General features: G+C 46.0%; 1 protein-coding gene and 1 long non-coding RNA gene across 2 annotated transcripts in view; one reads left to right on the top strand and one right to left on the bottom strand.

Annotated features, from left to right (window-relative positions):
• The window catches only part of LOC131404869 (uncharacterized), an 83168-nt gene extending 55859 nt beyond the window's left edge, over nt 1–27309 (top strand). Inside the window, exon 3 of the long non-coding RNA XR_009219860.1 lies at nt 27199–27309. This is a non-coding gene — a long non-coding RNA (uncharacterized LOC131404869). The remainder of the gene's footprint in view (nt 1–27198) is intronic.
• The window catches only part of TNR (tenascin R), a 190138-nt gene that overhangs the window by 41531 nt on the left and 120736 nt on the right, over nt 1–27871 (bottom strand). The window contains exons 4-8 of the mRNA XM_058540006.1: nt 27397–27660; nt 23964–24079; nt 21553–21703; nt 15774–16043; nt 10032–10217 (exon numbers count right to left, since the gene is read on the bottom strand). Coding sequence (XP_058395989.1) covers nt 10032–10217; nt 15774–16043; nt 21553–21703; nt 23964–24079; nt 27397–27660 — 987 coding nt within the window. The remainder of the gene's footprint in view (nt 1–10031; nt 10218–15773; nt 16044–21552; nt 21704–23963; nt 24080–27396; nt 27661–27871) is intronic.

Here is a 27871-nt window from a genome sequence, read left to right as displayed (position 1 = left end):
AGAACAAACATTCATTTCTCACAGTTCTGGAGGCTGAGAAGTCCAGGGTCAAGGCCCCAGCAGATTTGATGTCTGCTGAGACCCCCTTCCTGGTTCCTAGATGGCCGTCTTCCTGCTGTGTCCTCACATGGTGGAAAAAGTAAGAGAACTCTCTGGGGTCATTTTTATAAGGGCACTAATCCATTCAGGAGTGCTCCAACCTCATGACCTAATCGTCTCCCAAAGGCCCCATCTCCTAATACCATTACATTGGGAATGAGGATTTCAACATATGAGTTTTGGGAGGACACAAACATTCAGTTCATAACACATGGTATTCTCCCTGTGTGTCTGTCTTCTCTTCTTATAAAGACATTGGTCACACTGAATTAAGGGCCTACCCTAATCTGTTATGACCTCATCTTGATTTCATCTGTAAAGACCCTATTTCCAAATAAGGTCACATTCACAGGTTCTAGGTGGACATGATTTTGGTGGAGGAGAGGAGGCCGTGGGCACTATTCAAACCAGTACACCATCTTTTTATTAAAAGAAACTAAGGCAAAGAGTAAGTCTGTGACCAGCTGGAGACAACACTCAGGCTTCTGGCCTCAGGGTTCAGGGCTTTTAAGAGGACTGGAATGTCCTACCCATCCTCTCATTTCATCCCCTCCCCAGAGCAGCTGTGAATCCTCTAGGATCCCTGAGGTAAGAGGAATGATTTTGACAGGAAATGCGTTGAGCAACTTTTCCTTAACAAATGGCTTGGTTTAATGAAGGGGAATGCTACATGGTAGCCAGAGGGTGCTGCACCCCTTCCGCAGTATGGCTTCACTGCAGCCTCTGCAATAAACACCCCCATGCTAGAGTACGGCAGAACCTACCGGGCCTTACTGACCAGGCTCCCTGGAAGGAACGCATTAGAATCGGCTCTCTTTTTCCTTTCCCCAACCAGCTCCATGCAGTTCCTAACCCTTAGTTCTTTCTTTCTCTAAAGTGCCACACCAATAGAGGTGAATCTTGAAGTCTGACAGACTTTGGGGTCACCATACTTACGTTAATATTCAGGTTTTGCCACTTTCTACCTGTGAAACTTGGATTATTTAACATCCTTGAGCTTCAGTTTCCGGAGAATGGGAAGAATGACAGTATCCATGTCAGAGGGTCATTGTGAGGATTAAATGAACCAATGTGTATAAAGTACAGTGCCTGGCCCGTCTTGATAGTAGCCAATATTAGTATTACCTTGCACAGAGAACTATGCCAGGATTTTGAGTCCTTTTTTTCTTTGCGTGCCCCAGGCAGGTACAGTTTGGTCCTCGGCACACGTGTTGTCGGTTTGCTGAGGCTTAGCCTGTCAGCTCTGATGAAACCAGTGATTCAGGGAGTCCAGGTGTCAGCGAGGAGCATCCCCTGGCTGGGCTGAGTACCTGTCGCTAGATTGAGTGGGTGATTGCGACGCCCCCAGATCCATTCAAAGCACACATTTATTTCCGTCAGGATGTGCGGCGAGTCCCAGGTACATCCTTGGTTGGAGAAATTAGATTACCTTTGGGACATAAACTACTTTTCACAGGCAACTGATTGAGACCTTCAATTGCCTATAATGAAGCAGAAATTCTCCAACATAGATGAAAGATGACAGATTGAGGGAGTAAGACAGAAATTATATGTTGCCAAACGGATCTAACATGTAACGTTTTCATCCGAGTTTCTTATTTATGAAGCTTAAATGAAATGTTCAATAATTTACAATGGAATCATCTTCTCCCAGAAAACCACAGAGTGGAATTTAAAGTACTCACTTCCCTGGCTTTCTGTCTAGGGGATGGGGAAGTGGGACTCGCTTATAGGTTCCTGCCTACTGCTTGCTTTTGATTTTCAGCAGCTTTCTTCCTGTGCTACAAGTGAAATGTTGCTCTTTGCCAGCAGGTAAAATACAGTTCTGCTGGAAAAGAAAATGTGTATCCGAGGCATAGCCAGTACACTTATATATCAGCACTCCGAGGACTCCTGGATTTCTCACTTTTTAAAGATCCCATTGCTCTCTATTAATGCTCTCTCTGTATTTCCATCCAACTCCTGCAAGTGGTAGTATATAAATGGCTCGGTTCTGTTTCTTAACAATAGCTCAGAAAATTCGTCCCTTAGGAAACCACCACTTTCCATCCCTTAAAGAACTTCCTTTGTTCGACTTGGAGGTTGATGCTGTTCTCAACTCTTTCACTGCACACTTATTCTTCTCTGAACTCCCAAAGCACACGGTTCATTCACTCAACACATATTATTGAGGGCCTCCTTTGCGCCAGGCACAAGGCTGTGTATCGGGGATATCAGGGTGAACTGAATCGATGTCACCCCTGCCCTTAATGAGATAAGAAGCAATCTGTACTGAAAGAGGAAATTAATTATTTATGGAACACCCATAATAGGCCAAGCACTGAGCTACATACAATAGATAATCTAGAAGAAGAATGAAGAAGAAAGGGAGGGAAGAAAGGAGGGATAAAAATTGAAGGAGAATTTTTGAGTGGCTGACGGTCCAGAGTAATATTATTAGCTATAGCTTCTTAGAGATTCATACATGTTATCTCATTTAATTCCCCTGTAGCTCTGCCAGGAGGACAGCACTGATGAGCAAACAGAGGCTCAGAGAAGTCCATTCCTTGACCAAAGTCACAAAGCTAATATATGATAAAATTGGGTTTGGAACCCAAGTCCTTTGTTCTTTCTGACAGATCAGAGCATGGTCTCTGTCCCCTAACAGTCTTACAGGCTAGTAGAGGGGAGTGGAGTAAGCATATTGGAATTTGGGCCTGCACCGGGGGCAGATAACTAAGAAGACCATTTCAGAGGGGGGATGAGATCAGCATGGGCTGGAGTAGCCAGAGAAGGCTTTCTAGAGAAGGGACTTGAGTTGAACCTTGAATGCCTGCCAAAATTAGGAAAGGTAGAGGGAAGGAGAGATGGAATTCTCTGGTGGTGAGGATGGGGCATGGTGAGCAGAAAGAGATTAATTAGGCTTGCAGAGCAAGAGGAACTAGTAAACTTTCACCTGCACTTAAGGACCGTGGGTGATAAAGGCAGAATGACTAACTTGCCCCTGTTTAAGAGACCTATTCTTCATGCTTCCTGCTGCTAGTGGGCAAGGAGTGGGAGAATGAGGCCCATGAAACTGAGATTGCTGTCTCTTGCCAGCAAAAACATGAATAAGACACCTGGGGTCTGCAGGCTTGGTTGGGTTCAGGTGGACATGCAGAAATATGGACTCTTTCCATCTCTAAATCCCTGCGCTCATCTCTCAAGTGTCTGTGAAGCTCAAGTCCATCAAACTGGGGTTAGGGATTTGGTTGGTCCTAGTGCATCAGGAAACTGCCTTCAAAGAGAGGGGAAAACTGAGGACCCTGTCTCCAAGGAGCTTGCAGTCAATCTCTTAGTTTCAATAGCAATTATGTTATTACAGTGTTATTGTTAGTTTTCATGTCAGTCTCCTCACTAGAGTCTTAGGTCTTTGGGTCAAGGGATTTGATTTTTTCAATGTTTTAATTCAGAATGTAGCATAGCGAAAAAAATATATTCACCCAGCATGGCGGGGTGGTGTTGGGGAGTGTTGAGAAGACTTCCAAGAGAGGATATCTCTGAACTGGGTTTTGAGGGCTCAGAGGACATTGGTTGGGGAAAGGGCATCACAGGCAGAGGGAACAACAAGTGCAAAGGCAGATTGAGTAACATAAGTCATGAAAACCAGGGATCTAATGGAGGGCCCATGATAGGGAAATTTTCCAGCAGTGGAATTTGGGTACCAAAGGTTTCATAGATGGGGAGACGTTTGGAGACAGAGGATCTTCTAGAACCCCTGAAATCATACCAGATAGGCAACAATGTACTTTTTAATGTAATGGAGATCTAAGCTCCCAGGCTCCCCATCCTTATCTTCTTGGGTAATGGCAGATGCTCCTTCAGGGTTCCCTGAATGAGTCAGGTGTTGGAGGACATCTCCCTGCTTTTGGAGTGTGGATGATGTTAAAGCATCAAAAGAAGAAGCTGATTCCATGCTGACTTTAAGGAAGGAACTGACTCCACAAACCTCAGACGCAACTTCCTTGTTGCCAGTGAGATTAATGAGAAGCCTGGCTCGTCAGCCCCTGTCCTACAGGAACATCTGTCTCTGGTCTTTACTGTGAACAAGAGCTACCTGCTGAAGAAGCCAAAGCAGAAGCTGGAAATTTCCCACCTGTCTTCTCTCCTGGTTCCCTTGTGCCAGCCCTTTAACACAAATAAGGGGACAGACACCTGTATGCGCCAGCTCTGTGAGCAGGAGGGGTGTGGAAGCCTCTGCCCTTTCTCTCCTCTCTTCTGCCTGGGTCTCTGCAGCCCACTCCCCACTTTCTGGCCCCTGGAAGGTGGCGCCCTGTTCAAGAGGGTGCCTTACCAAAGTGACCACTTGGGGTCACTGTGACTTCGCCCAAAGGAGGCTGAGCACCGTCTGGCTCTGGCCCCAGGCCCACTGCCCGACTCCTCCTCCTCAGAAGAGCCTGCAGGGCAGGGCGTTGAAGGTCTGGCACTGAGTCTGGTGTTTGTGCCCTGGCACGCCAGGGAGTGCAGACAGGATGAAGTGAACATCAAGTGCCTTGGTCAGCACTGAGTTGCCAGCTGGACTCCTCGGGGGGTCTCGGATTTCTTCATGGAAAATCCTCTTGTGGACAAGCACATCTCTGGCCTTTGCCCCTCAGGGAGCCCACCCTTCTCACCACTAGACCCCCATCTGAGCCCTGAGGAGAAAATGTGGGGTTTGGTAGGGGACTCTCTTCCATGTCCCCAGCAACCAGAGGCCTTGAAGGTGGCACCTCGCGTGGCCTGACTGAGGCATGTTTGCAGACGTCAGCCTTGTGTGAGTGTGTGTGTGTGAGTGAGTGGGTGTGCCGTGTGTTGCTGGCTGTAGGTCTTTGTTTTCTTGCAATCCTATGTTGTATCGTGATGTCTGTAGGAATCTTCGAGCCCCTGGGTTTCTTAAGCCCTGTTGGTGATTTTTCTGATTAGCAGCTTGTTGACTGGAGGTCAAAGCAGTCACAGTGCAGAGAGAGGCAGCTGGTTGGGACGTGCTGTCAGGAGGCACACAGGCAGGGCCATGCAGTGGGTGAGCGAGGTGACGAACGGGCCCTAGAGGGCTGGATGAGAGCCCTCATGCCATACGGGCCAGCTTCTTTTGCCTTCCTCCTTGGCCACAGAGGTCCTCAAGTGTGGGCTCCTGTTCATGAGGGAGGACCAGCAGGAGGGTGTAGATGGCTGAGAACAAGCCCGTCTCCCCTCTGGGCCAGATACTGCAGCCACGGGCCTTTCTGATGACGGGTTAGAGGAGTCACCTCAGACACAGAGGCCAGAGCAGTGTTCACAATTTGCATTGGTCCCAGGTAGGGTTTTTTGACCAAATTCCAGTCAAGGAATGAGAATTTCCTTCTTCCCTTGTCTCTCTCCCTCCTTCCCTCCCTTCCTCCCTCCCTCTCTCCTCTAGGAGATTTCTATATGGTTTATTGTTTTTCGTTGCATTGCCACCCAGAAAACAGAGTGGTGGTGCCCGTCCCTGGTAAGCGCTGCCAAGTTCTAACCTAACCTTGATGAGCCTATAAGGTATACAACACTTGGGGACTCCAGGTATGGTACACAAACCAAGCAGACATCATCTGGGCTAAGAGGCTGAGCCTAAAAAAGACTTATCATTAAGGACACAGAAGCCACCAGAGCAGGAAAAAAAATCATTGTAGACACTGAGTCTGTTGTTCAGAAACAAATTCATACTCCAGAGGGAATTCACTAGGCATTGCCTAGAGAGAATAATGGAAAAGAAATGTTTGGTATTTTGTGCCCCAGCCTGGCCTCCGTGTTGCAAAGGGTGAGGTATGTGAACAGGGAGGTTGGGAGGGGGGTGCTTGCTGGGAGCCCTCTGAATGACTCAGAGCCCTAAGAGTCAGAGAGGGCCTGCGTTCCACAGCCAAGGGTGAATGGTGCCTGTGGAGACAAGGGCTTCTGCAGGGAATAGCAAATACAGATGCCACAGGACTTAAGGGGTTTAGAGTCAGCTGTGAGCTTGTTCCAAGGAGAAGCCAGGTTGCCACGTATCCAGGTCTGAGCTTTGCTGGGATTAAAAACAATGAGAGGTCAAATGGCTATTGAATGTTTAGTATGTACCAGTCTCCATCCAAAGTGCTTATATATATAGATAGATGTGACTTCATTTACTCCTCACTACAACCCTGTGAGGTAGACACGATGTCCTTCAGACCGGGAAGAAGCACAGGAAATTTAAGAAATTTGCCCAAGGATACACATCTATGAAGTTGGTCTCAAACTCAAGTGGGTGACTTCAGAAGCCATGCTCTAAATGAGCACTTCTCACCCATTAGTGTGCACAGATCCCCTGGGTCTTCCAAAATGCAGGCTCTAAAACAGTAGATCTGGGGGAGAGGACTCCAACATCTCTGGGTGGGGGGATGCCCTTGCTGCTGGTCCCCACACCCCACTTTGAGAAGCAAGGTTCCCTACTCTGTGCCACACCTGTTACAGGAAGTCGTCCTAAACCCACCATTAGCTCACAGATCTCTTCCTCCTTCTTCATCCCCATCACCAGCCACATGTGGAGTAGTTTGCTATGTTAGAAGCACTGCCTTAAACTCATTAAAGATACGATCTCATTAAAGCCTCATCATGACACTGTGAGGTAAGTGGTCTCATTCTCCCTTTACAGATGATGAAACAGGGCCTTAGAAAGGTTAAGTCAGTTGCCCCAAATGGCACAGGAAGTGGCGGTGCCTGGATACAGGGTCTAAAGTCCTGGCTCTTAACATGTTCCACAGAGTTAAGCATTAAAATATAACTGGGGCAAGAGAGAATGGGACCTTCTTCTAGGAGTGTCGATTATTTTTTTTTCTTTTTTTAATTGAGATATAATTGACATATAATATTATATTAGTTTCAGGTGTACAACATAATGATTTGTTATTTCTACACATTGTGAAATGATCACCATAATAACTTCAGTTAACATCTATCACCACACAGTTACAAATTTTTTTTCTTGTGATGAGAATTTTAAGACCTACTCTCTGAGCAGCTTTCAGACATACAATACAGTATTATTAACTATTGTCCCCATGCTGTACATTACATCCCCAGGACTTATTTATTTTGTGACTGTAAGTTTGTACCTCTTGACTCCGTTCACCCATTTCGCCCACCCCCACCAGCACCTCTGGTAACCACCAATCTGTTCTCTGTATCTCTGAGTTCCCCAATTATTTTTGACTAGGAGATAGGGAGGGTGGGGATGGGGAGAGTTGAAGTTTCTAGTCCTAATGCTCTTTCTGGCCAGGGCAAAACTGCTGAAGGTGAGCCTGGAATGCCCTTACCATCTGTGGCCAAGGTCTTGTTTCATACATGCAAATAAACAACTTGTTTGAAACCAGAAAACAAAATACATCTTGGAGGCTGAAAATCTCTCTTCTTTAGTGTCCAAGTTGGGGAATAAGGGAGAACACATGACTCTTTAGAGCTGGGATCAAAGTTCTCCATCCCTCATTCTGCCTTCCCTCCTTCACGGCCCTTCCTTCTCTTCCCCCAGGTCCCCCAGCAAGAGAGCCAATGATCCTTGTAATGTGCGTCTCAGCGAGTACAGACATACTTGATTTCCTTACCTGCCTATAATCCCTTCTTAAATCACATAAAGCTATTTGCCTTTATAAATCTCCCCAGCCGTGAGCTCCCTGGGATAATTACATGTAATATATATTTATTTCATAAGCCCAACTCTAACCAAAAAATTGACCTATGTGAGCCCAGTCCTCAATAATAATATTCCATTCCTTATAAGTCTGCAGCATTGAAGTTTTGACTGTCCCTTACATTTGACTTCTCTAGTAGGAGCAGCCGTGGATGAGAGGCTTTTTACTAGGACTCAGAACTGCCTTTGAGTCCCAGCCGTGCCCCTTGCTAGCTTTGTGAACTTGGGCAAGTTTCCAAACTCTCTGAGCCTCGATTTCCTCATCCATAGAATGGGGATGCTAACATCCCTGACGAAGTTGTTGTGAAGATTAAATAAGCTGTAACTATGTGAAGGTGTCTGGAATAAGAAAGATGATCAATGAATCTTCTTCTTTCTGGGTAGTGGGAAATAATAGCTAGGATGTTACTGGCTTCTTCTATCTCTCATCATTTTGTGGTGTATCCTCTATCTGAACAACCAGCCATCATCTGTGTAAAATTGCTAATTGCCAGATCAGCCTGCGGCTCTAGGCAGGGATGGGCTGTGCTTAGAATGAGTTCCCTCCTGTATCATTTCAGTTTTTTTGTTTAGCTTAATTTTTGTGAATGTCTCCAGCTCGCTGTAAAGGCACTTACACTAGCTGGTCTGTTCCTGCTGTGTTTAATTCACCCCCATTAACCTGCTTGGTCAGCATATCTTTCCATCTCCTTGCTGTGTTTTCAGGAGTGCGTCTGTCTGGAAAAAGCATTTATTATATTTACTTTAACTGGTCTCATTTGGCAAGGCGGTCTGGGATTTCGGTTCAGGAGGAAAACAGCTTTGATTACACTGCCCTTGTTTACTGTAGGCACTCTTTGCTGCATATCCCTTGTCTACTAAGACTGCAAATGCTTTTGCAGGAAGCCAAGACACAAGTTAAACAAAGTCTCTGTCTGCGAGCACACTGGCAGCCCCTGGTCTGTGGCTGTTTTGCACAATCTCCTTCATTTGAAAACAATGCCCCACATTTCCAGTCATCCACCTCCCAGTGAGGTCCAGCAGGTAGATTTTCCTGGATGGGTGTGTCTAAGCCCCCAGGAGGAGCACTGGCTGGGTCCCACATCCCCATGGGGAGAGGGACTGCTCCCCAGCCAAGCGTCATGGTGACCTAGGGCATAGTCTTAGTCCAGACCACCGTTATCTCTCCCTTTGACTCTAGCACAGCCTCTTGACCAATCTCTGACTCTGGCCTCACCCTCCTCCCATCCATTTTCCACACTGTAGCTGCACAAATCTAGTTATTATGTCACTTGATGTAAAATCACTCAATGATTCCCCCTTGCCCTCAAGAATAAACTCAAGCTCTTTATAGGGTGTATGAGGCACAACCAGGCTCTCATCTTATCACTGGCCTTTTGTAGTCTATGCCCCAGTCATAGTGACGTTTGTAGTTTCTTTGTTTCATTCATTCATTCATCCATTGATTATCTAGGACCGTGTATGTGCTAGACGCTGTGCTGGACACTGGGGTATCAGTGATGAGAAATAACCAATTTGGTCCCCCTTTCACAGAGCTTTAGGTCTCGGTGGGGATGACAATCGAATAATCCCACCCATAAGTGTCCTTCGGTAGCTTGAGGAGTGCTATGAAGCGGTGGTAACCAGCGAGGCGAGGCTGCTGGACAGGATGACTGACCTCGTCTGGGAACCAGACAGGCTCCCTGAGAAGTGACAAGTGAACTGAGAGCTGAAAGGGAAGCAGACACTACTGGGTGAAGAGAGAGGTGGGAGAGCCTGACAGGCAGCGAGAGCAGCACGTGCCAAGCCCTGTGGCAGGAAGGAAAAGGTGTCTGAGGAGCTGAGAGAAGCCGACTGTGGGTCTGAAGCACAGGGAACACAGAGGACATAGGAGGGAGGGGAGACGGGAGAAGACGACAGGGAAGCCAGGCACCACAGCGTGGGCCGTGCTAAGGGTTACGGTTTCTCCCAGGAGCAATGGAAGACCCTGAAATGTATGCACAATGGAACAGCATAAATAGAAATATACTTTGAAAAGATCACTCTTGGTGCGAAGAGGAGGTGAGAGGGGGGCAGGAGAGAACGTGGGGAGGTTACCCATAGGTGAAGACAAGACATAATAGTAGCTTAGACAAGGTGTTGGCAGTACAATGAGAGCAGTAGACAAACGTGGTAGGTACTTGAGAGATTAAATCAGCGGGACTTGGCGATGGTTGGGTGTGGAGTGGGTGGGCTGGGGAGAGAGCTGTGAGGGTGTGGCCTCAGGAACCGAGGTCCCCTGGAGCCAGGGCTCACTCACCTGTGAGAGTGGCTCTGGAGGTTGGACCTATGCTCTTGGGAACCAGCAGCTCGTGGTACTGCTCGCCTGCCAGGGTGCTGTACACGACCTTGTACTCCTGAACCTCTGCTTCGCTGTTGTCCCACTCAAGGTCAAGGCTGGTTGCCGTTCGGGAACCAACCCGCAGGTTCTTGGGGGCGTCGATCTCTAAAAAGAGTCAGACGTCACCAACATCACACGGGATAATGTGCACCTTGAACTTTAACAAGCTTTGCGGCAAGATCCCACATCTCCTGACCCTCTGCCTCACATTTGAGTGAACCCCGGGGCTGCCACTGAGCTTCCAGTCTGCCAGGTTGGCCACTACCAATTCCAAGGCAAGGTTGGAGCGTTTGACTTGGGAGTTAAATACCAACACACTTCACACTTTCCCCATTTCCATTCAGGAGTTTCAATGGTGTTCGAGAAATTTTAAAATCAGCCAATTAGTAACATGAGCTTGAAACTAAGCAAGGGAAACCCTAGTAGGAGAAAATCAGAGACGGCGTTCAAGGGATTAAGATGGAATAGAGTAATATCAAACTGACCACCAAGCAGAAAGAAGACAGCTGACTGCACAATTTTGAAGTATAAGCTGCCTTCCCTGGATTTATCTGTGGGGACCCTGCTGAAAGGTTTGCAGGTTATAAAATTAAGTATATATAGAGGATGTGATGTAGTGGAAAGAATAGGGGCTTTGAAGTCAGGCCTCGGTTTGATCCTCAGCTCTGCCACTTATTGTAATGGCACCATGGGCAAGTTTTTTCACTGCGCTGGGCCTCAATGGAAACATCTGTAAAATGGGCAAATAAAACTGACGTTCCAGGTTGTTGCACAGGTTAGACAACACATATGAAGTGTGTTGTCTCTGAAGCTCTTCCTGAGTTCCAAGGACATGCTACCCACAATGCTTGCTCTCTGGAGTTCCAAGAATTCCCATGCAATGAAAAGACCACCACACTGGGGTCTCCCTCACAATCCTGGAGGGCTAATTCTCTCTCCCGGAACTGGTCATCTCCTCAGGCTTATTTGGGCAGAAATAACATAAGCAACTTGCACGGTAATAAGGTGCTGTCTTGAAAAACTGCCACTGAGAAGTTCTAAATAGATCTTGTCTTTGACACTTGAATTTAAGTTTGGAGTGGACCAGCCGTTCATTCTTGAGAAAACCTCTTGAGGACTGTTTTAATTTGCTAATGCCAGGCAAGTATCCACCAATTGTTCTTTTCAGAAGGTGGGGATGCTGTGAATCAATCTGGGTGCAGCTGCTGCAGAGTGAGAAGAGTTCTGTTTAGTGATGTAAATTGGGTGAATTTTTTAGCAGATTTATGTCTCTGCAGCTTATTTTTATGAGAAATGTTTCCTTACTCAAAGTGGCTTTAGCATGCCAGATACTGTGCTTTCTTGACATGCTGTGGGTAGGGGCAATGTTTTCTCTGAAGGGACCAGGTATTTCCAATATCAGTGATGCCAAAAAGAGGTCAATCCTGGGAATGAGGGTTTGGGAGGTGGGTCTTAGGACTGGGGTGGAGTGAAATGGTTTGTTCCCTTGGGTCTTGAAGGCTGACCTCTAGGAGGGGCCACTGAAGGGCTGTCCTGTAGGTGGGAGCATGTCTCTGCAACATGTCAGCAAGCCAGGGCAAGGCAAAGACAGATGTCTAATGGGCACCCTGGCAAGGAGCTTGGGGCTGTGGACTCTGGTGATAGCCATATCTAATCTCTAAAACATAGATTAGATTGAGCAATTCTGCTTAAAACTTACCTGTTGCTCCCTATTACAAACTTCTAATCATGGCCTGCAGGGCTCTGCGTGATCTGGCCCTGCCTGCTTCTCAGACATCGCCTTGGAAACTTCTCCCCTGATCTACTGTGCTCCAGCTGTACTGCCTTTTTTTCTACTCCTGAAACACATTGAGCGAGCTTACTCCCACCTCAGGGCCTTTGCACTGGCTGCTACTTTTGCCTGGACTGCTCTTTCCTGGATCCTCACATGGCTTGGGTCACTTAGGTCTTCGTTAAAACTTCACCTCTTCAGAGAGACCTTTCTAAATGACTCAATCCAATGTAGCCCTTCCTCTATGTTATCCATTTCACTTCTCAGGATGATACTCGTGATTGACATGATCCTGTATGTTTCTTTTCTTCTTCACTGTCCAGTTTTCCTCACTGGAATAGAACTCACATGAACTGGGATCTCGTCTATCTTGTTTTTTCTGTAGCCTCAGTGCCTAGAACAGCACTTGTCACCTACTGGGTGTTCAGTAAGTACATGTGAAGTGACTGAATGAATGTCAGTTCTCTGTCTTGTCTGTTACCTCAAAACCCTTAGAAAAGTCTTGTTAAATATTTCAGCCGTGGGGCTCTGAGGATGCTTGGGGTGAGGTGGTGCAGGGAAAAGAACAGCTTTGATGGAGGGAGGGAGGCAAGTGCCATTCAGGTTGAACCTGAGAGAACCCCAGAGTGGAATCACTGCCGAGCAGGTCGGGGCTCCAACTGTTGTGACTCGGGTCTTTGTATTGGTTTTCTGGGGCCGCCATAACAAAGTTCCGTAGATTGGGTGGCTTAAACAACAGAAATATGTTGTCTCCTGGACTAGAAGTCTAAGATCAGTGTGTTGGCAGGGTGGCTTCCTTCTGAGGGCTGTGAGGGAGAATCTGTTCTATGCCTCTCTCTGGTGGTTTGCTGGCAATCTTTTGTGTTCCTTAGCTTAGAAGGATCACCCCAATCTCTGCTATCATCTTCACATGGCATTCTCTGTGTGCGTGTGTCTGTCTCTGTGTCCAAATTTCCCCTTTTTATAAGGACACAGTCATATTGGTTTAGGGCCCACCCTAATGACTTTCATCTTAATTTGATCGTCTGCAAAGATCCTATGTCCAAATAAGGTAACATACACAGGTACTGGGGGTTAAGACTTCAACATCTTTTAAGGGACACAACTCAACTCATAACAGCATTCAGGAGAGGTCTAGGGCAGTCAGGTTCAAGCAGCGGCTTCTTGTTGGCCGAATGCCCTGGAGGCAGCGTTCAGTGCCTTGAGGGAAGTGCTCAGAGAGAAGGCCTCCCCTAGAGAGAAACAGTCCCAGGAATTCCCTGTGAGGGTACTGAAATAGAGGGACCGAGGGCAAGGGAGGTTCTAGAGATTGGCCTCCCAGTTTCCTTGGGCAGGCTTCTCTTTAACCATTGGCCTTGTATGTTTCCATTAAGGCTCTTTCCTTTTTCCGAGCAGCTCTAAGACCCAGGCAAATATCCCACTCACCATGCAGGAAGCAAATCTGTTTTAATTGCCTGTGCAATTATTGCGCTCCTAGTGTCGAAGCCATCACCTGGAAAAGCACTTTGGCTAATTTGAATTTAAGCAGAGTTATGAAATGACTGAGGGCCCTACCGTGAGGGTCCGAGCACCCTCTCATCATTCAGCTGGCACCTGCCAATCCTAGGGCCTGGGAGCTTGCCTGCAAAGCTGTTCGCATCTCCCCAACCCCCACGTCCCCCCAGCCCCCTCGAGTGGCGGGGAGCAGGCTGGAGGTGCAGGCTGGGGCTGCATTGAGATGGCAGCCTCCTAACAGCTGCCAATCTGCGGAAACAGAGAACCAGCAGCAGTGAACTGGAACTCAAGGGGAGCTTCGAGGAGGCAGATGTAATTGTCTTGATTGGAATTTTCCTGGGCCACCAGCCAATCCTGCTTCCATCTTGTCGACCTAAACATCAAGAATTTGCTTTTTCATCATGCTGCTTGAGAGCTCTCTTCTCCTTTTCTGCCTCTTCAAACTCCTTATCTGAGCAAAGCACAAAGAAACCACTTTTCAAACAAAAACTGTCTTGAAATTCAGAATAGAATGCAGGACTCACAGGAGATCCTGCCATCTGAGCAGGTGGTGTTGTGGGGGTGTGAGGGGAGGGGAGGAAAGGCTGACCTTGAATTCACCAAGAAGGGACATGTGTGAGGTCCCTCCTCATGCTCAGCCCTGAGCAGTTTGGGGTAAGTGAGGGAGAAGAAGATAAGAAAAATGGGCAGAATTTTGTTCCTTTTTAAAGGTGCATATTCAGTCGCCAGAGATCCCAAGATGTGTTCAGTAAAAAATCTGACCAGACACCCCCTGGGTGGGGTAGAGTCTAGCCCGGAGGCTGGAGAGAAACCTAAGAAGGTCTCCTTCAGAATCAAACCCTGCCTTCTCCATTTCATCGATGTCCGTACTTGTTCCCTTCTAACAAAGAAGGTTCCCCCCCTACTGATGTTTCCTTCTGTGCAGAGGGACCCCATTAAAGACTCCTGGCCTCCCTCTTTCTTATGCTGGGGAAGATGGACTTACCTCAGTGGTGAGTTTTGCAGCAGGACCTGGGCACCGCCTTTCTGCTCCCTTCTCTCATGGGAGCTGCTGACCCGTGGGATCAGACCTCCGCATATTCCTCCGGCTGTAAGTCCTAACCTCGGTAGTCCCCCACCTTCCGCCACTCGGGGGCACTTGCCCAGGTCCACAGAGGCCATCAGTTTGCAAACCCTTCTGGCTCGAACACTAAGCTGCATGCCCCAATCTAGGGGACACTTTGGCCTCCGTCTGTCTTGCTCTTGGCCTTAGTTATCAATTGATTTTAAGCACGGGTGGAGGACAATGGTGCTGTTTATCGAAACTCCCTGAAGCCCCTCTGCTGCTTACTGCATCCTGTGACAGGCTCTTAGGCCACAACCCAAGGTAGGATGCTTGAATTACTGATTCTCCTTCTACTTTACCGCATCAGAAGATGCTGGTGCTTAGATGCTAGTAGTTTCCTTTGATCCCTGGAACCACTTGGAGGTGGCAGAGACATTCCTTGACATGTGACCTCCCCAGGGCAGAGGGGCCGAGACTGAGAATCTGGGTTAGATAGAGGTTCCCTGTCTGATCACAGGCCCATTGACCCAGGGAGAGTGCCGGGAAGCCTGTCTTTGTTTGGGGCCTATCCTATTTGCCCACTAGCTGGCCAGCCTGCTGGGCTCCGAGAGAGTCAGGGAGCAGGTCACTGTGAGGTCTGGCCTTTCCCGACTGTTGGTGAAGCTCTTTGAGAGTCCTGACAGCCTCAGGAAGGGGGGTGAGTGGTCCTCATAGCAAGGCAGGCGGCATTGATACGGGCTTTGTCCAGCCTGCTGTCTGGGAGCCAGGCCTCCATTAGCCTTCTTGCTGGGGCTTACAAAAGGCAGAATGAGTCACAGAATCTCAGGCGGAAGGTCTACTTTCGGTTGTACAAGTTGGGCTTTGCACAACCCCAAAGGACGCCATCATGCTAGTGTGGTCATTATGGATTTGGAGAATTATTACAATTTCCAGCAAATAGCAATAAAGTGTCTCAAGGAAGGGGCACGTTGCCTAAACTCACACAGAATTGCCATTTGGGCTAGTAAAAAGGATGCTTAAATGACTTCAAGACAAGCTTTTCATTTTACAAATAAGAAACCTGAGACCCATGGGGAGGAGACTTATATCAGGTCACAGACTTGGCTGGTAGCAGAGGTAGGACAGGGACCTAGTTCTCCTAACTACTGGCACACCGCCCTCCTCTATACTGCGATGTGACTTCCCCAGGAGGCCCTGACACCTCTCGCTTCTTTCTTGCATTGTCGCTGATAACATGGATGACCAAGCACACGTCAATTCACTTCCTTAATAGCCCTCTTGCATGATGATACCACTGGCTGGCTTGCCCCCTCTCCCCCTCCTCGTGCTCCTCTCCCCCACACAGCCTTACCTGTTGTGAACTGGGTGGTCGTGGACTTGCTCTCGTTGGTCCCGCGGACTGCGCTGACCCACACCTCGTACCGGGAGCCAGGCCGCAGGGCCTGCACTGAGTATTGGCTCAGGGGAGGCTGCAGCCGGAAGGTGGTCTTCCCGCCTTCCCCACCCACCAAGCCATACTTCAAGAGAATAAAGTCGACTTTGGCTCGAGGTGGGGTCCACTCCACGAAGGCCACCGTGTCAGAGACATCACGAACCAGGATCTGCGTGGGGCCATCAATGACTGAGTGAGAAGGATCAAATAGAAAAAAAGTTTGAGAAATGAGCATTTAACATCAGCTCTCTCCTTTCCTCCTTATATTAGCCTGCTTGGTTAGAGAGAGGATGGGAATTATTATCCCATTTTACAGTGGGGGAAAATGAGGCACAGGAAGATGAAATCTCTTTCCTAAGGACACATAGTTTGGCAATGGGGAACTGACACTGGAACTCAGTTCCCCTGAATCTTTCTCTCACCAGGCTGTGGTTTTCCATTGCTCACACTTCCAAGTTTAGGCAGGGGAGGGGCGCTTACTGGATTGAGAAGGCCAGCACTCTTCTGTCTGGAGGTAAGGGGACAGAACTGTGCTTCTGACGTGTGCCCTGCTGCCCAGTTCTCACCTTCTTTGAGCCCTGAGGAAAGATCTAGGAAATTATCAGCTCTAAATAAACATCTGAGACCTCCAATTTGGTTGCTAAAGAGGACCTCATGAGCGTCCAAAAGATGTCCTTGCTCAGCCCTACTAATAGCTCAGTCAACCCGGCTGCTAAGACAGCACTGAAACCCAACAGACATTTGCATCTGTGGACGTGAAACATGCCTTCTGGGGAAATTTATTTTTTTGAAAAAAAAAATGACCTCAGTTTTGGAATAACCTCTTGTGAGCTATTTTTTCCCACCTGTTCTTACATATTCCTGAACCAGAAGGGCACTGCAGTCACAGATAGTCCCTCAAGGTTATTCAGCATATGTCCCTCATGAGTCCCAGCCTCTGGCGCTGAGCAGCTGAGGGGAACACCATTGTGGGATGGCATTACCCTGGGAAAGCTGGTTTCTTTCCTAGGGGGCCCACCATCCGTGGTTCCAGCACCCAGCTGGGGTCCTGCTCATATTGAATGAGATGATGGTGGGGGTGGGGAAAGGTGAGAGAATGTAGAAGGGAAACAGAAGAAAGGGCTTATTGAGGAGAATAGAAAATGGTGTTCTCAACTCCTCATGGTATGTCTGCACGGCCCACACGCCCTTCTTTGAATGACTCATTCTCTTCTAAAAGAGCAGGCCCAGCTTCTATGTTTGCATTTATTATGTCACCACGTCCCTCTGGCTGGAGGTGATTAATATTAGCATTCTTCAGGGCTTTTGAATTGGAACTAGAGACCCTGGTTCTTTGGTTGGCTAGTTTGGGACCATGTAGAGCTAGGGCTAGTGCGGCCATGCTCTACCATATACACACATAAATAGAAAACATCTGATCTGGAGAGAGAAAGAGAGAGAGAGAAGGGGGAGAGGGAGGGTGATTTATAATAAATACATATTTGATCTTCCTCCCCTTCCTGGCACAGAGCTCCTAAAACCCATGGAATTTCCTAAGTGATGAGAGTGATAAAGTTGTCTTGTGTTACGTTAATGAGGAGAGCATGGGGGCTGGTTGCCGGAGGACACAACCATGTCATTAGTAACTTTTAGTTCCACCCTCTATCTCTGGTCAATCAATCAATTACGCCTACGTGATGAAGCCTCCATAAAAATCCGAAAGAACTGGGTTCGGAGAGCATCCAGGTTGGAGAAGCAGAATGCTTTCACGTGCCACTGTGCTGGGCCCAAACTCCACAGGTTCAGAAGCTCCTTTGTTAGGGATCTCACCCTATGTATTTCTTCACCCGGCTGTTGATTCGTCTCCTTTAATATCCTTTGTAACAAACCGGTAATCTGGTGAGCAAACGGGTTTCCTGAGTTCTGTGAGCTGCTCTAGCAAATTAATCGAACCCAAGGAGGGCGTCATGGGAACCTCCAATCTGTAGAGGGCCAGTCAGAAGAACAGGTAACAACCTGGACTTGCGATTGGCATCTGAAGTGAAGGGCAGTCTTGTAGGACTGAGCCTCAACCTGTGGAATCTGATGCTATCTCCAGGTAGAGAGTGTCAGAATTGAGTTGAATTGTAGGACACCTAGCTGATGTCACAGAGAATTGCTTGGTGTGAGGAATTCCCTCTCTCTCGCCACCCCCCGCCCCCCCCCCCCCCGCAACACGCACACTGGAATTGGGTACAGAATTTTAGGAGAAAATATACAGAGAGAAGCAGAAATGAATGCCTGTGTGGAGCTTCTAGACAGATAGAGAGAGTAACTTGATTCCTGACTTTCCATTTTTTGGTTCAAGTCTTTCGTGAGACCCAGATGCATTTCTGGCCCTGGGGTTCCATGAGACAATCTATGTCCTTCCAGTAAATTCTCTTTTCTTGCTTCAGCTAGTTTAAGAAAGTTTTTCTTCCTTGTTATTGGAGAGTCTTGACTAAGACTAGTTTTTTTAACTAATCCACACTGGACCACCTCCTACTCTATGTCAGGAATAGAGTGTCTCCCTGAAGATTGTCTGAGGCTGACCTTGAGCCTCTCAGTCTTTTAGACTTGGGCTTTTCTCTGGGTACCCCTCCCTCTTTCTTGGTCTAGCCCAGGTCTGTTCTGTATTAAGCAGCTTAGGATTTTTGGTCTGGCACCAACCAAAATGAAAATCACCAGACCATTTTGATGCCACCTGGTTTGGAGTTAAAATGAAGTTTTGTTTTTCATATTTGGGGTAATAATGTGATTTAACAGAACATATCCAGATGTTTTCTTTTCAACATGCTGCATTTAGTGGTTTCAGATAACTTAGGCCTTTTTCATTTGATTTAATTTAATAATGAAATGGAGGGAAATGGTCTCCTAGCTGTTGTATAAGCAGAATGCCTGAAACACAGCAGACACTCAGTCAACGGGTGTTGAGTAAATGAAATGAATGAATGATCTTCCATATCCATAAGAAAGAAGAGGAAGCATTTCAACGAACTGGAGCTTTTTGAAAAAAATAAAAGGTGTCACAGAAACTTAAATGACCACATAAGGCTTTAGTCCTTCAAAGCTTTAAATCCCCTAATTGTAATGGATTGACCGTGTTAGAATGTGATTGTGTAGCACAGAGGGCTCTAGCTGCAAGAGGTCTTGTGATTTGCATTCCCCAAATGGCCTGCCTGGAAGAAGCCACTCTGAGGGCCGCCTGGTGAGGACTCAGAGCTTCGCAGTGGGGGGCTGGTGGAGGTCAGACCTTAGCAGAAGGAAATAATTAAATAATCATTTTCTAAAAACAGCAGACAGGGTTGGGAGCCAACCATCTTTTCTGTGGCCACCCTTGGACTCTGCCTTTTGGTTGGCCACTTGGTAGTGATGTCCCACTCCACTCAAGGAGGTATCAGCTTGCTTTCATCTGAGGCCCTAATTTCTAAACAAACACAAGTCCTACTCAAAAAGTAAATTAGAATAAATGTTTTGCTTTCCATTTCTTCGTGACTCTGTACTCAATGCCAAAATATTAACTAGGATATTTTTCTTAATTGAAAAAATTCTGCTTAGCTTTACCACAAATTTCTAGATCTGGAACTTTTAATTTTAATCTTAAGTTATTTCCAGACCAAAAAATACTGCAAATTTTGTAAAAATGTGGTTTGAGTAGAAGACTAAGGCAGGGTTGGATGATCTTCTCTGTGTTCTCAATACTTTGGAAGAAAAACCTTCTACAGCTGTCATGTTCTTCTCTGCCCTCTTATGAACCATCTCCTCCTTCTAGCCTTTTGTTTTCTACTAATACTTTCTTTTCTTTTTATTTTATTTTATTTTTTATTTATTTATTTTTTTGTGAGGAAGATCAGCCCTGAGCTAACATCCATGCTAATCATCCTCTCTTTGCTGAGGAAGACCGGCTCTGAGCTAACATCTATTGCCAGTTCTCCTCCTTTTTTATTCCCCAATGCCCCAGTAGATAGTTGTATGTCATAGTTGCACATCCTTCTAGTTGCTGTATGTGGGACGAGGCCTCAGGATGGCTGGAGAAGCGGTGCGTCGGGGCGCGCCCGGGATCTGAACCCGGGCCACCAGTAGCGGAGCGCGCGCACTTAACCGCTAAGCCACGGGGCCGGCCCTACTAATACTTTCTTAATATCAAATCACAGGAATAACTGGAGACCCTGAAACATTCCACATCAGACAAGGAGAATCTACACATGTTGCCACATGTCAACTCTTCAGGTTCCAGGAGAACCTTAGGGAACAGAGCTGTGGAAAAACTCTGGCCACTGGCATCTGGAGAGATTCCTACAGAGCACTTTTGGCTATATGGCCATGGAGTTTCTTCTAAAACATATTTGTATTAGAACAGTGTTTTTAAAGCCTTTTTCAGGCGAAATACTCTTTTTTTTAAAGAACAAAATCTTAAATGACTGTACAAAATATAAAAGATAAAAATGGAGCTGCCGTGGTAGGAGGGTGTGATGGTCATGGAGTGGGAGTAATTAGAGGCCTGGATCTCCACTTCGTCCTTGCCGTGAGGTGCTGCCATGGAACCCTAGTGCTCTGATGGAACATAATCTAATGCCACAATCGTTTTAAACCAATGTTTTCTAGACTGAGCATACCCCTCCACATCTGATGCTGGTTAGTTTGGATCCAATTAGCAAAACTATGAATCACTAATCCATAAACATGGGCTCATTACTTGGTGTTGTGGTTCCCTTTTCCAACTCGGCCTTTGTCCTGGACCCATGACTGGCTTTCTTAGGTGTCGATTTCTGTTTATGAAAAATAAAGCTGTACCAATATTCACCTATCTCAGTTTCTGCTACTAACAGGGGACGTTGCTTAACCTTTGAGTCTCAGCTCTCCCATTGATAAAATGAGAACCAAAAATGATGCCAGATGCTCTTTATAACTTTTGAGAAATTTTTGGTGAGGGCACACACATATGTATCATAATTGCTAATTTATAGCTTTGAGGTTGAACATCCTTTGTTAGCTAAGGAAACAATAAGGCAAAACACAACACAGTTAACGAATCAAACCTAAAAATATAATGATCTTGCATGAGATTAACAGTAGGGGTGAAACAATAATCAACTTAAGTCGTCTTCTTGAACAGTGGCCGAACCCACACTTACCGGTTTTGAATGATTTGTTTCCTATAGCTCTGACTTCTCAGTGCGCTCTCTAAGTATATGTGTATGTACCAGGTATAGAGCCCTCACTCTCACCAACATAGTGCTAGTCACTTTGTGTGCTTTATCTAATTTAACCCTCATGTCAACTCAACGAACATCTCTGTACTAAAATGAATTGAGGTTTGGGAAGGGTTGGATGACTTCCTCCAAATCTCATAATAGATAAGACTGAGTCAGCTCTTGATGCTTTCAAAGCTCGAGATACTAGGAGCTGACAATCAGGCCTCTTAATGAATAAGATCAGAAGAAATACACTGGAAATCTTAACAAAGAGTTTTCCCCATAGAATACTCTCCCAAATTTCTGTGCTTGCAAGGATTAGCAATAATGCAGAAGTTTAGCTAAGCATCTGGTAGAGTAGCCACGTCTCCAGGTATCAAAATCATTCTCAGCTCTGGGAGAAATCCTAGCACCTCTTTGTCTCTCTACTTCTTGGGTGAGTCTGCAGTTTTTTTTCTTGAGTGACCTAATGGGTAGCCATCGGGAGAAGGATGGGAGGCACTCACCAGTAGAGACGCTGGCCGAGGTAGGAGGGCTCCGGGCTTGCTCTTTCAGAGTCACCACATTGACAATATATTCCTCCCCAGGCTTTAGTCCTGTCTGATTGAAGGATGTAACATCACTGGGGAGCTGAGCAATCACCCCTCCTTCATTGTTCTGGAGAGTAGGAGGAAGGGAGAAGTGGAGAAAGCAAAAGAGAAAATCACTGGGAGAGAAATCTGATGAGAGAAACATAAAGGTGTGGAGCACTGATTGTGAATCATGAATTAAAAATGGGGACTATGTCTATTCCCTCCATGCTCAGCTCAGTGACTGGGGCTGGGAACAACTCTCAGAAGGCTTAATAAGAATGCCACTAATCTATGAGGATTTGGCAAATGGAACACCAATTTTCAAGAACATATCTTTGGCCTCTCCTGAGTCTATAGAGTTTGCCAATAAATGTTAGTCATGAGGTGATGTAGATCGGCTCTTGCCAAAGATTAAATATTCAATGGTTACGGTTAACGTCTATCAGATTTTTTGGCATTTATCATGATGAGCATGCCCTTGGCTATTTAGAAGACTAGTTATGTGTGAATGTGTGTAAACATCTTTATGCACACAAACAACATATTTCAAACTAAGACATTCCCAGTTTTTAATAGCTTTTATTTGCTATATCTGGAGTTTCTCATGGTGTTAAACTGGGTGCAAATTTGTCCATGTCTTGTTTCCTCTTCACCCAGATGAGTTAGGAATCAGTGACACAACCAACTAGGAAGTACAAAAAAGAAAAAGGGAAGCATGGAGCAAAGACTAATACAAAGGAGAGAGGAAAGAGACAAATCGGTGGAAGAGGAAATGAAAAAGATCAACTTGATGATGTTGGGTCCAGGATTTATTATCTCTCTGTCTGTCTGCCTATTATTATACATTTTCTACGTGTGTCCCTGGAAATAGAGGAGATAAGAGGGCTCTTTTTGTGGCACTGCCCTTCTCCCCTTTCTTGGGTCTTTGTTCATGTCACCCGGAGTGTTCTATACATAATTTATACCCATATTCTTATAAATCAATGTGACAAATGCCCCCCAGTGCCTCAACCTACAAATCACACAGTTCTTCCATGTATTTGACCTTGGCATGCCCTGGACAGCCCCCTCTTATTTAGGATTTTACATACCAGATGTAAAACAGGCAAACCTGGCATAGTTTTTTCTGTCTGAGCAGCAGGGTGACATGATTCTCTCTGCCCTGTTATAAATCCAGTTGCCTACCATACTTTACTGTCCATTTTAATGCAGATAAGACACATAGGAAAACATTTGTCCAGAATGTCTGCTTAGATGTATTTAGCTTGCCATGACATGACTCTATCCACATAAGAGAGGGGGGCATCTTGGTTTAGTAGACAGAGCGCTGGCATAGAAAGTGGAGACCCTAGTTCTTGTGTTAAGCCTGCCACCAACTAGCTGTCCAACACCATTTAAGTTTGCTGAGTCTTAGTCTCTATAAACTAAACAAACTAGATGTAAAATGAAGAGTCGTACTCTGTGAGCTTGAAGATCTTTTGTAGCTCCAACAGTCCATACCTCTAAGATTTTTGAAATACAAGAATGGTGAAGTCACAGTCTTGTTAGCCAAAAATGTGTTATCTGTCATCAAGTCTGATGAATGACTGAGAAAATACTCTTTGATATTGAAAGATGAAGACAGAGGGAAGGAGTATGATTAGACGTTATACCCCCATGAGTGTTATGGTTAGGGAGACATCAGTAGGGTCAACAGATCCTGGAAAACTAGAGCTAGTCAGGCACCTTGGAAAAGTTAGTTTTAGGATCAATAGAATAAAATACTACTTGAAGGAACAGAAAAGAATCTTAAGATACTGTTTAACTCAGACTAATAACATAATTTGATTAAGAAAAATTTTTCTTAATTAATAGGCTATAAAACGTGTTTTTGTGTTGCACCTCTAACCTTTAGAGACTGAAGCCGTGCAAGCTGACTTTTGGTGCCTCTGTCTGCACAGAATGGAGGTGTGGGCCAACCATGTCACTGATTCAGTTTGGCTTTTCTTATGTCCTAAAGAGAAGCCCCAATTTTTTGAAGGTCTGGTTTTAAGACTTGCTAAAGTCACAGCTTGCTAAACGCTAGAGCTTTCTGAGCAGAGAGCTGGGGCTGGTGGCTGCTTCCTGCATCCTCCTGTTATCGAAGGCCAGCACGCTAGGATCAGGATCACTCTTGTTAGTCAGTCCTCTCCACACCTTTGTGAAAGAAATGTCCTATAGTCCAGACGCCCACAAAATGCCCCTTTGCATCTGTAATGGCACGGAGGGAGATATTGGGCAGCGCCATCCTTGCTGTTCTTGATTCGAAGTTGAGGGTATGGATACTCCAAATAAGGCTGGTTAGCAGTCTGACAGGTGGGCATTACCTTTGGAATGAAGCTGATCTCCCATCCATCAAAGGAGAATGAAAAGGGCTCCCACTGCACCTCCACGGTAGTCTCTGTGATTGTCTTGAATCGCAGCCCTTGAGGAGTGGAGAGATCTGGAACACAGCAATGTGGGTGACCATGTCATGGCTATCCCTGGCAGGGACAGAGAGCATCACCTGGGGCTTTGTCTGGGTGTGCTCCCTTCACGCCATGGGTGTGGTGGCATGTGGTGGGCTATATCTTACTACAAACACGGTGGGTCCCAGGTACAGGATCAGCCCACGCCATTGTCTCCCTGGCGCTCAGTGTTGGTGACTACATGAGTAAACTTAATAAACATAATCTAATAAATACTTTCTTATGCTTTCTATTACACAATAAGTTATTATTAAGATACAAAAGTCACACTTTTCTTTCCTTTATAATGTGGTAAATCTTGGCGTTTAATATAATGTCTTTTCTAAAGAACTTGAACACTATCCTTGGAGGCTCTAAGGATTCCTGAGGGGCGATATAATGGCTAAGATCAGTGTCCCCATTTCACACCCAGGAAGAGGGAGGCACAGAGAGGGCCGGTTAAAGATGGAGAGTGAGCCAACTTCAGAATAAAGACTAGGATGCTTTCCTTGATCAGCTAATGTGCAGTGAGAGCATTTTGTTTGGCTCAGATCACCAAGTGTAGGATGATCTGAAATTTCCATATCACGTGCATGAGCAAAGCAAAGGTATACGAAAAGGACAATAGCAGATCCTGGGATTGTTGCTCTTGTTTCACTATCTCTTTATTTTCTCCAGTTGTTCCTTCATGATTTCTCTCTTCTCTCCCTTGCTCACCTTTTATCTCACTTGTTTTTTCTTCCCCTCTAATCTCCGTCTTTTTCTAGCCCATATTACACACACACACACACACACACACACACACACACACACATGTGCATGCACAGGTTTAGTGAGGTGGAAGTATGCTTGTCCTAATGGAGTTCCAATTACCAGCCCTGAAATATGACAGCACGACTTTTCTCAGTTCTCCAGGGAGCCTGCTCCCATTTTAGCTTTGCCTCGCATGGGATATTCCCATTGGAAAACTGACAGATTCTCATCCTTCCTATTTGGAAGCTTCCTCATGCTACTTGGTTGAAAGCAGGCCTGATTCTAAACCCACTTGAAGGCATGTCAGGTGAGTTTACATGATTTTGTCCTTGTCACCTGGGACCTCGCCTGAGGGGATGCCCTGAATTGGCATAATAAATGCCACAGGAGATGGAAACCTCATCACTGCATGTGCACATGGATCAGAGAGGAGACGCTTGGGAGTCAGGCCAGGTGCTTGCTGTGGTGACTCATCCCGGAGCAAGGTGTGGGAAAAGCAGCAGATGGTGACCTGCCTCTCTACACAATCATTGCAGATATTTAGAACTAGTTCTCAGGCACCAGAGGAATTAAAAAAAAGGTCAAATATAAACAGAGATAATTATAGGCATATTAACAGAGTCAGCATTCATAGGGCGAGTCCAATATTATAACAGGATCTTTGTCACCTGAAAAGCAAGGGGACAAGACAACTTCTTAAATCCTTTCCCCTCTGCCTGTCCCTATCCTTGCATCCTTCAAAGCACAATTCAAGTCCTTGGACCTCCATGAAGGCTTCAAGGCCAACTCTTCCTGCTTTGACCTCACCTTTCTCTGAACTTTCATGGTATTTGTTACTCAAATACCATCTTGTCATTTGAGACCTATATAAAATGGGCTCAAAACTCTTATCCTATATTTGGTGATAAGTCCTATTTACTGACCCAGGGGCTTATATGTCATGGTCACTTCTTATTCCGGTTTCCTGTTACTGTTGAATACTCTGTATGATATAACAAACAATAAATATTTGGTCTTTGCCCTGGTTCCTGGCACACAGCTCCTAAAACCCTGGTAATCTCCAGAGTGATAAGAGATCTTTCGTATGATTATGAGATAACTGGTGGCTGGGCCTTCAGATAGCAGGTATCCAGAAAGACCAAGGCATGATTAGAGGATTGGAACTTTCAGCCCCACCTCCAAACCTCCAGGGAGGGATGAGGGGCTGGAGATCAAGTTAATCACCAATGGCCAGTAATTTAATCAATCATGCCTACATAACGAAACCTCCATAAAAACCCTGAACAATGGATTTGGAGAGCTTCCAGATTGGTGGACACACGGAAGTGCTGGGAGGGTGGTGCACCCAGAGAGGGCATGGAAGCTTCATGCCCTTCCCCCACACTTTGCCCTGTGCATCTCCTCCATGTGGCTCTTCCTGAGCTGTATCCTTTATAACAAGCTGATAACAGTACATAAAGTACTTTCCTGAGTTCTGTGAGTTGTTCTAATGAATTATCAAATGTAAGGAGAAGTTGTGGGAACCCCTTGAATTTATAGCTGGTTGGTCAGAAGTACCAGTGACAACCTGGGACTTGTGATGGGCACCTGAAGTGGGGGCAGTCCTGTGAGACTGAGGCCTAAAGCTGTGGGATCTGATGCCAACTCCAGGTAGATAGTGTCAGAACTGAACTGAATCATAGGTCACCCAGCTGGCATCTGAGAGTTGGAGAAGTGGTGTTGGAAAAGATTTAAGGATTCAGAGGTGTATAAAAAAAAAATAACACCGGCTTCCTGTAACTTTTTTATTCTACTCCTTGATGTAGTCAATGTTAATAGTTGGTATGCAATCTTTTAAAATTTTTCTATGCTTAAATAAACATACAAAATATAGATACATACCTGTAGGAGTTTTTCCCTGTTACAAGCAAAAAAGAACTCGCATTTCTTAGGGAGAGCAGTTTAACTTGTTCTTTGTCTCTGTCTCTATGTCAGTCTCTCTCTTTCTCCCCATCGAATCTTTCTAACCTATGCTCTAGAGCCTCAACTTTTATAATCAAAATGAACTATCAAGATACTTTGCTAAACAAAAGACCACGAAGAAATTATGCCACCTCTCTATGAGGAGAAGTGGGTGTTGTCAGTTGTGGTTTAAATTAGATTTTTTTTCCCACTCTGCTATACACTTACCATCTATAGCACACCAGTTAGCATTTGCTTATTATATGTCCTATTTCATATCTCCTGGTTTTGAATCTCTAACTAGATTCAATGTCTGTATAAGTCTCACACTTTCCTTGACTTCCAATCAGTCTCTAGCTTATAACAAGTCAGAACTCAATAATTAAAGTACTTTTTGTCGTTCTGGTTCCATTATTGATAGGAGCTGCCTGAATTTGGAAACCTTCTTAATCAGAAGTGCCTTTTTCCTAAGTGAGTCACATCGGAAGCCCTTCCCCTCAAGAGCAATGATTATTGCAGGCATCCCCGAAGAATTAAGAAAAGACGCTACTATCATGAATGCCCATGATCTCATGGAGGAGAAAAGGAAAATGAAGCAGGTTGGGGAAATGGTACGTACGGGTGGCCACCTTGGCAGTGATGGGAAGGCTGAGGATGTTGCTAATGACAGCGTAGACGCTGATGTTGTAGGTGAGACCTGGCTCCAGCTCCGTGATGGTGACACCACTCCAATCTCCAGGCACCCGCTGCTGGAGCTGGAGGCCCCCCAGGGCCGTCGGCTGGTAAGAGATCACATATTCCGTCACTGCCATCGGCCCGTCCCATTCCAGCTCAATGGACCTGTCGCTGATACCAGCCACTCGCAAGTCCTCTGGAGGGGCAACTACCAGGAGGCAATACACAGATAGCATGAGCTCAGAGGACTGCCTTCCCCATCCTGGACTCAACTTTCTTCCTCACATCTCACCCCACATGCCCTGTCTGTATGTTCCGCTTGGCTCAATGGCTTTAAGTGATTTGTAACTCCCCTTGCAGGCAGGTTCTTGTCTTTTCTGCACTTAGTATTTCCATCTTCAAAGGGCCATGAATTAGTG

The sequence above is a fragment of the Diceros bicornis genome, chromosome 4 (assembly GCF_020826845.1).
Source record: "Diceros bicornis minor isolate mBicDic1 chromosome 4, mDicBic1.mat.cur, whole genome shotgun sequence".
In the NCBI taxonomy this organism is placed as follows: domain Eukaryota; kingdom Metazoa; phylum Chordata; class Mammalia; order Perissodactyla; family Rhinocerotidae; genus Diceros; species Diceros bicornis.
This window is presented reverse-complemented; position numbering and strand designations above follow the sequence as displayed.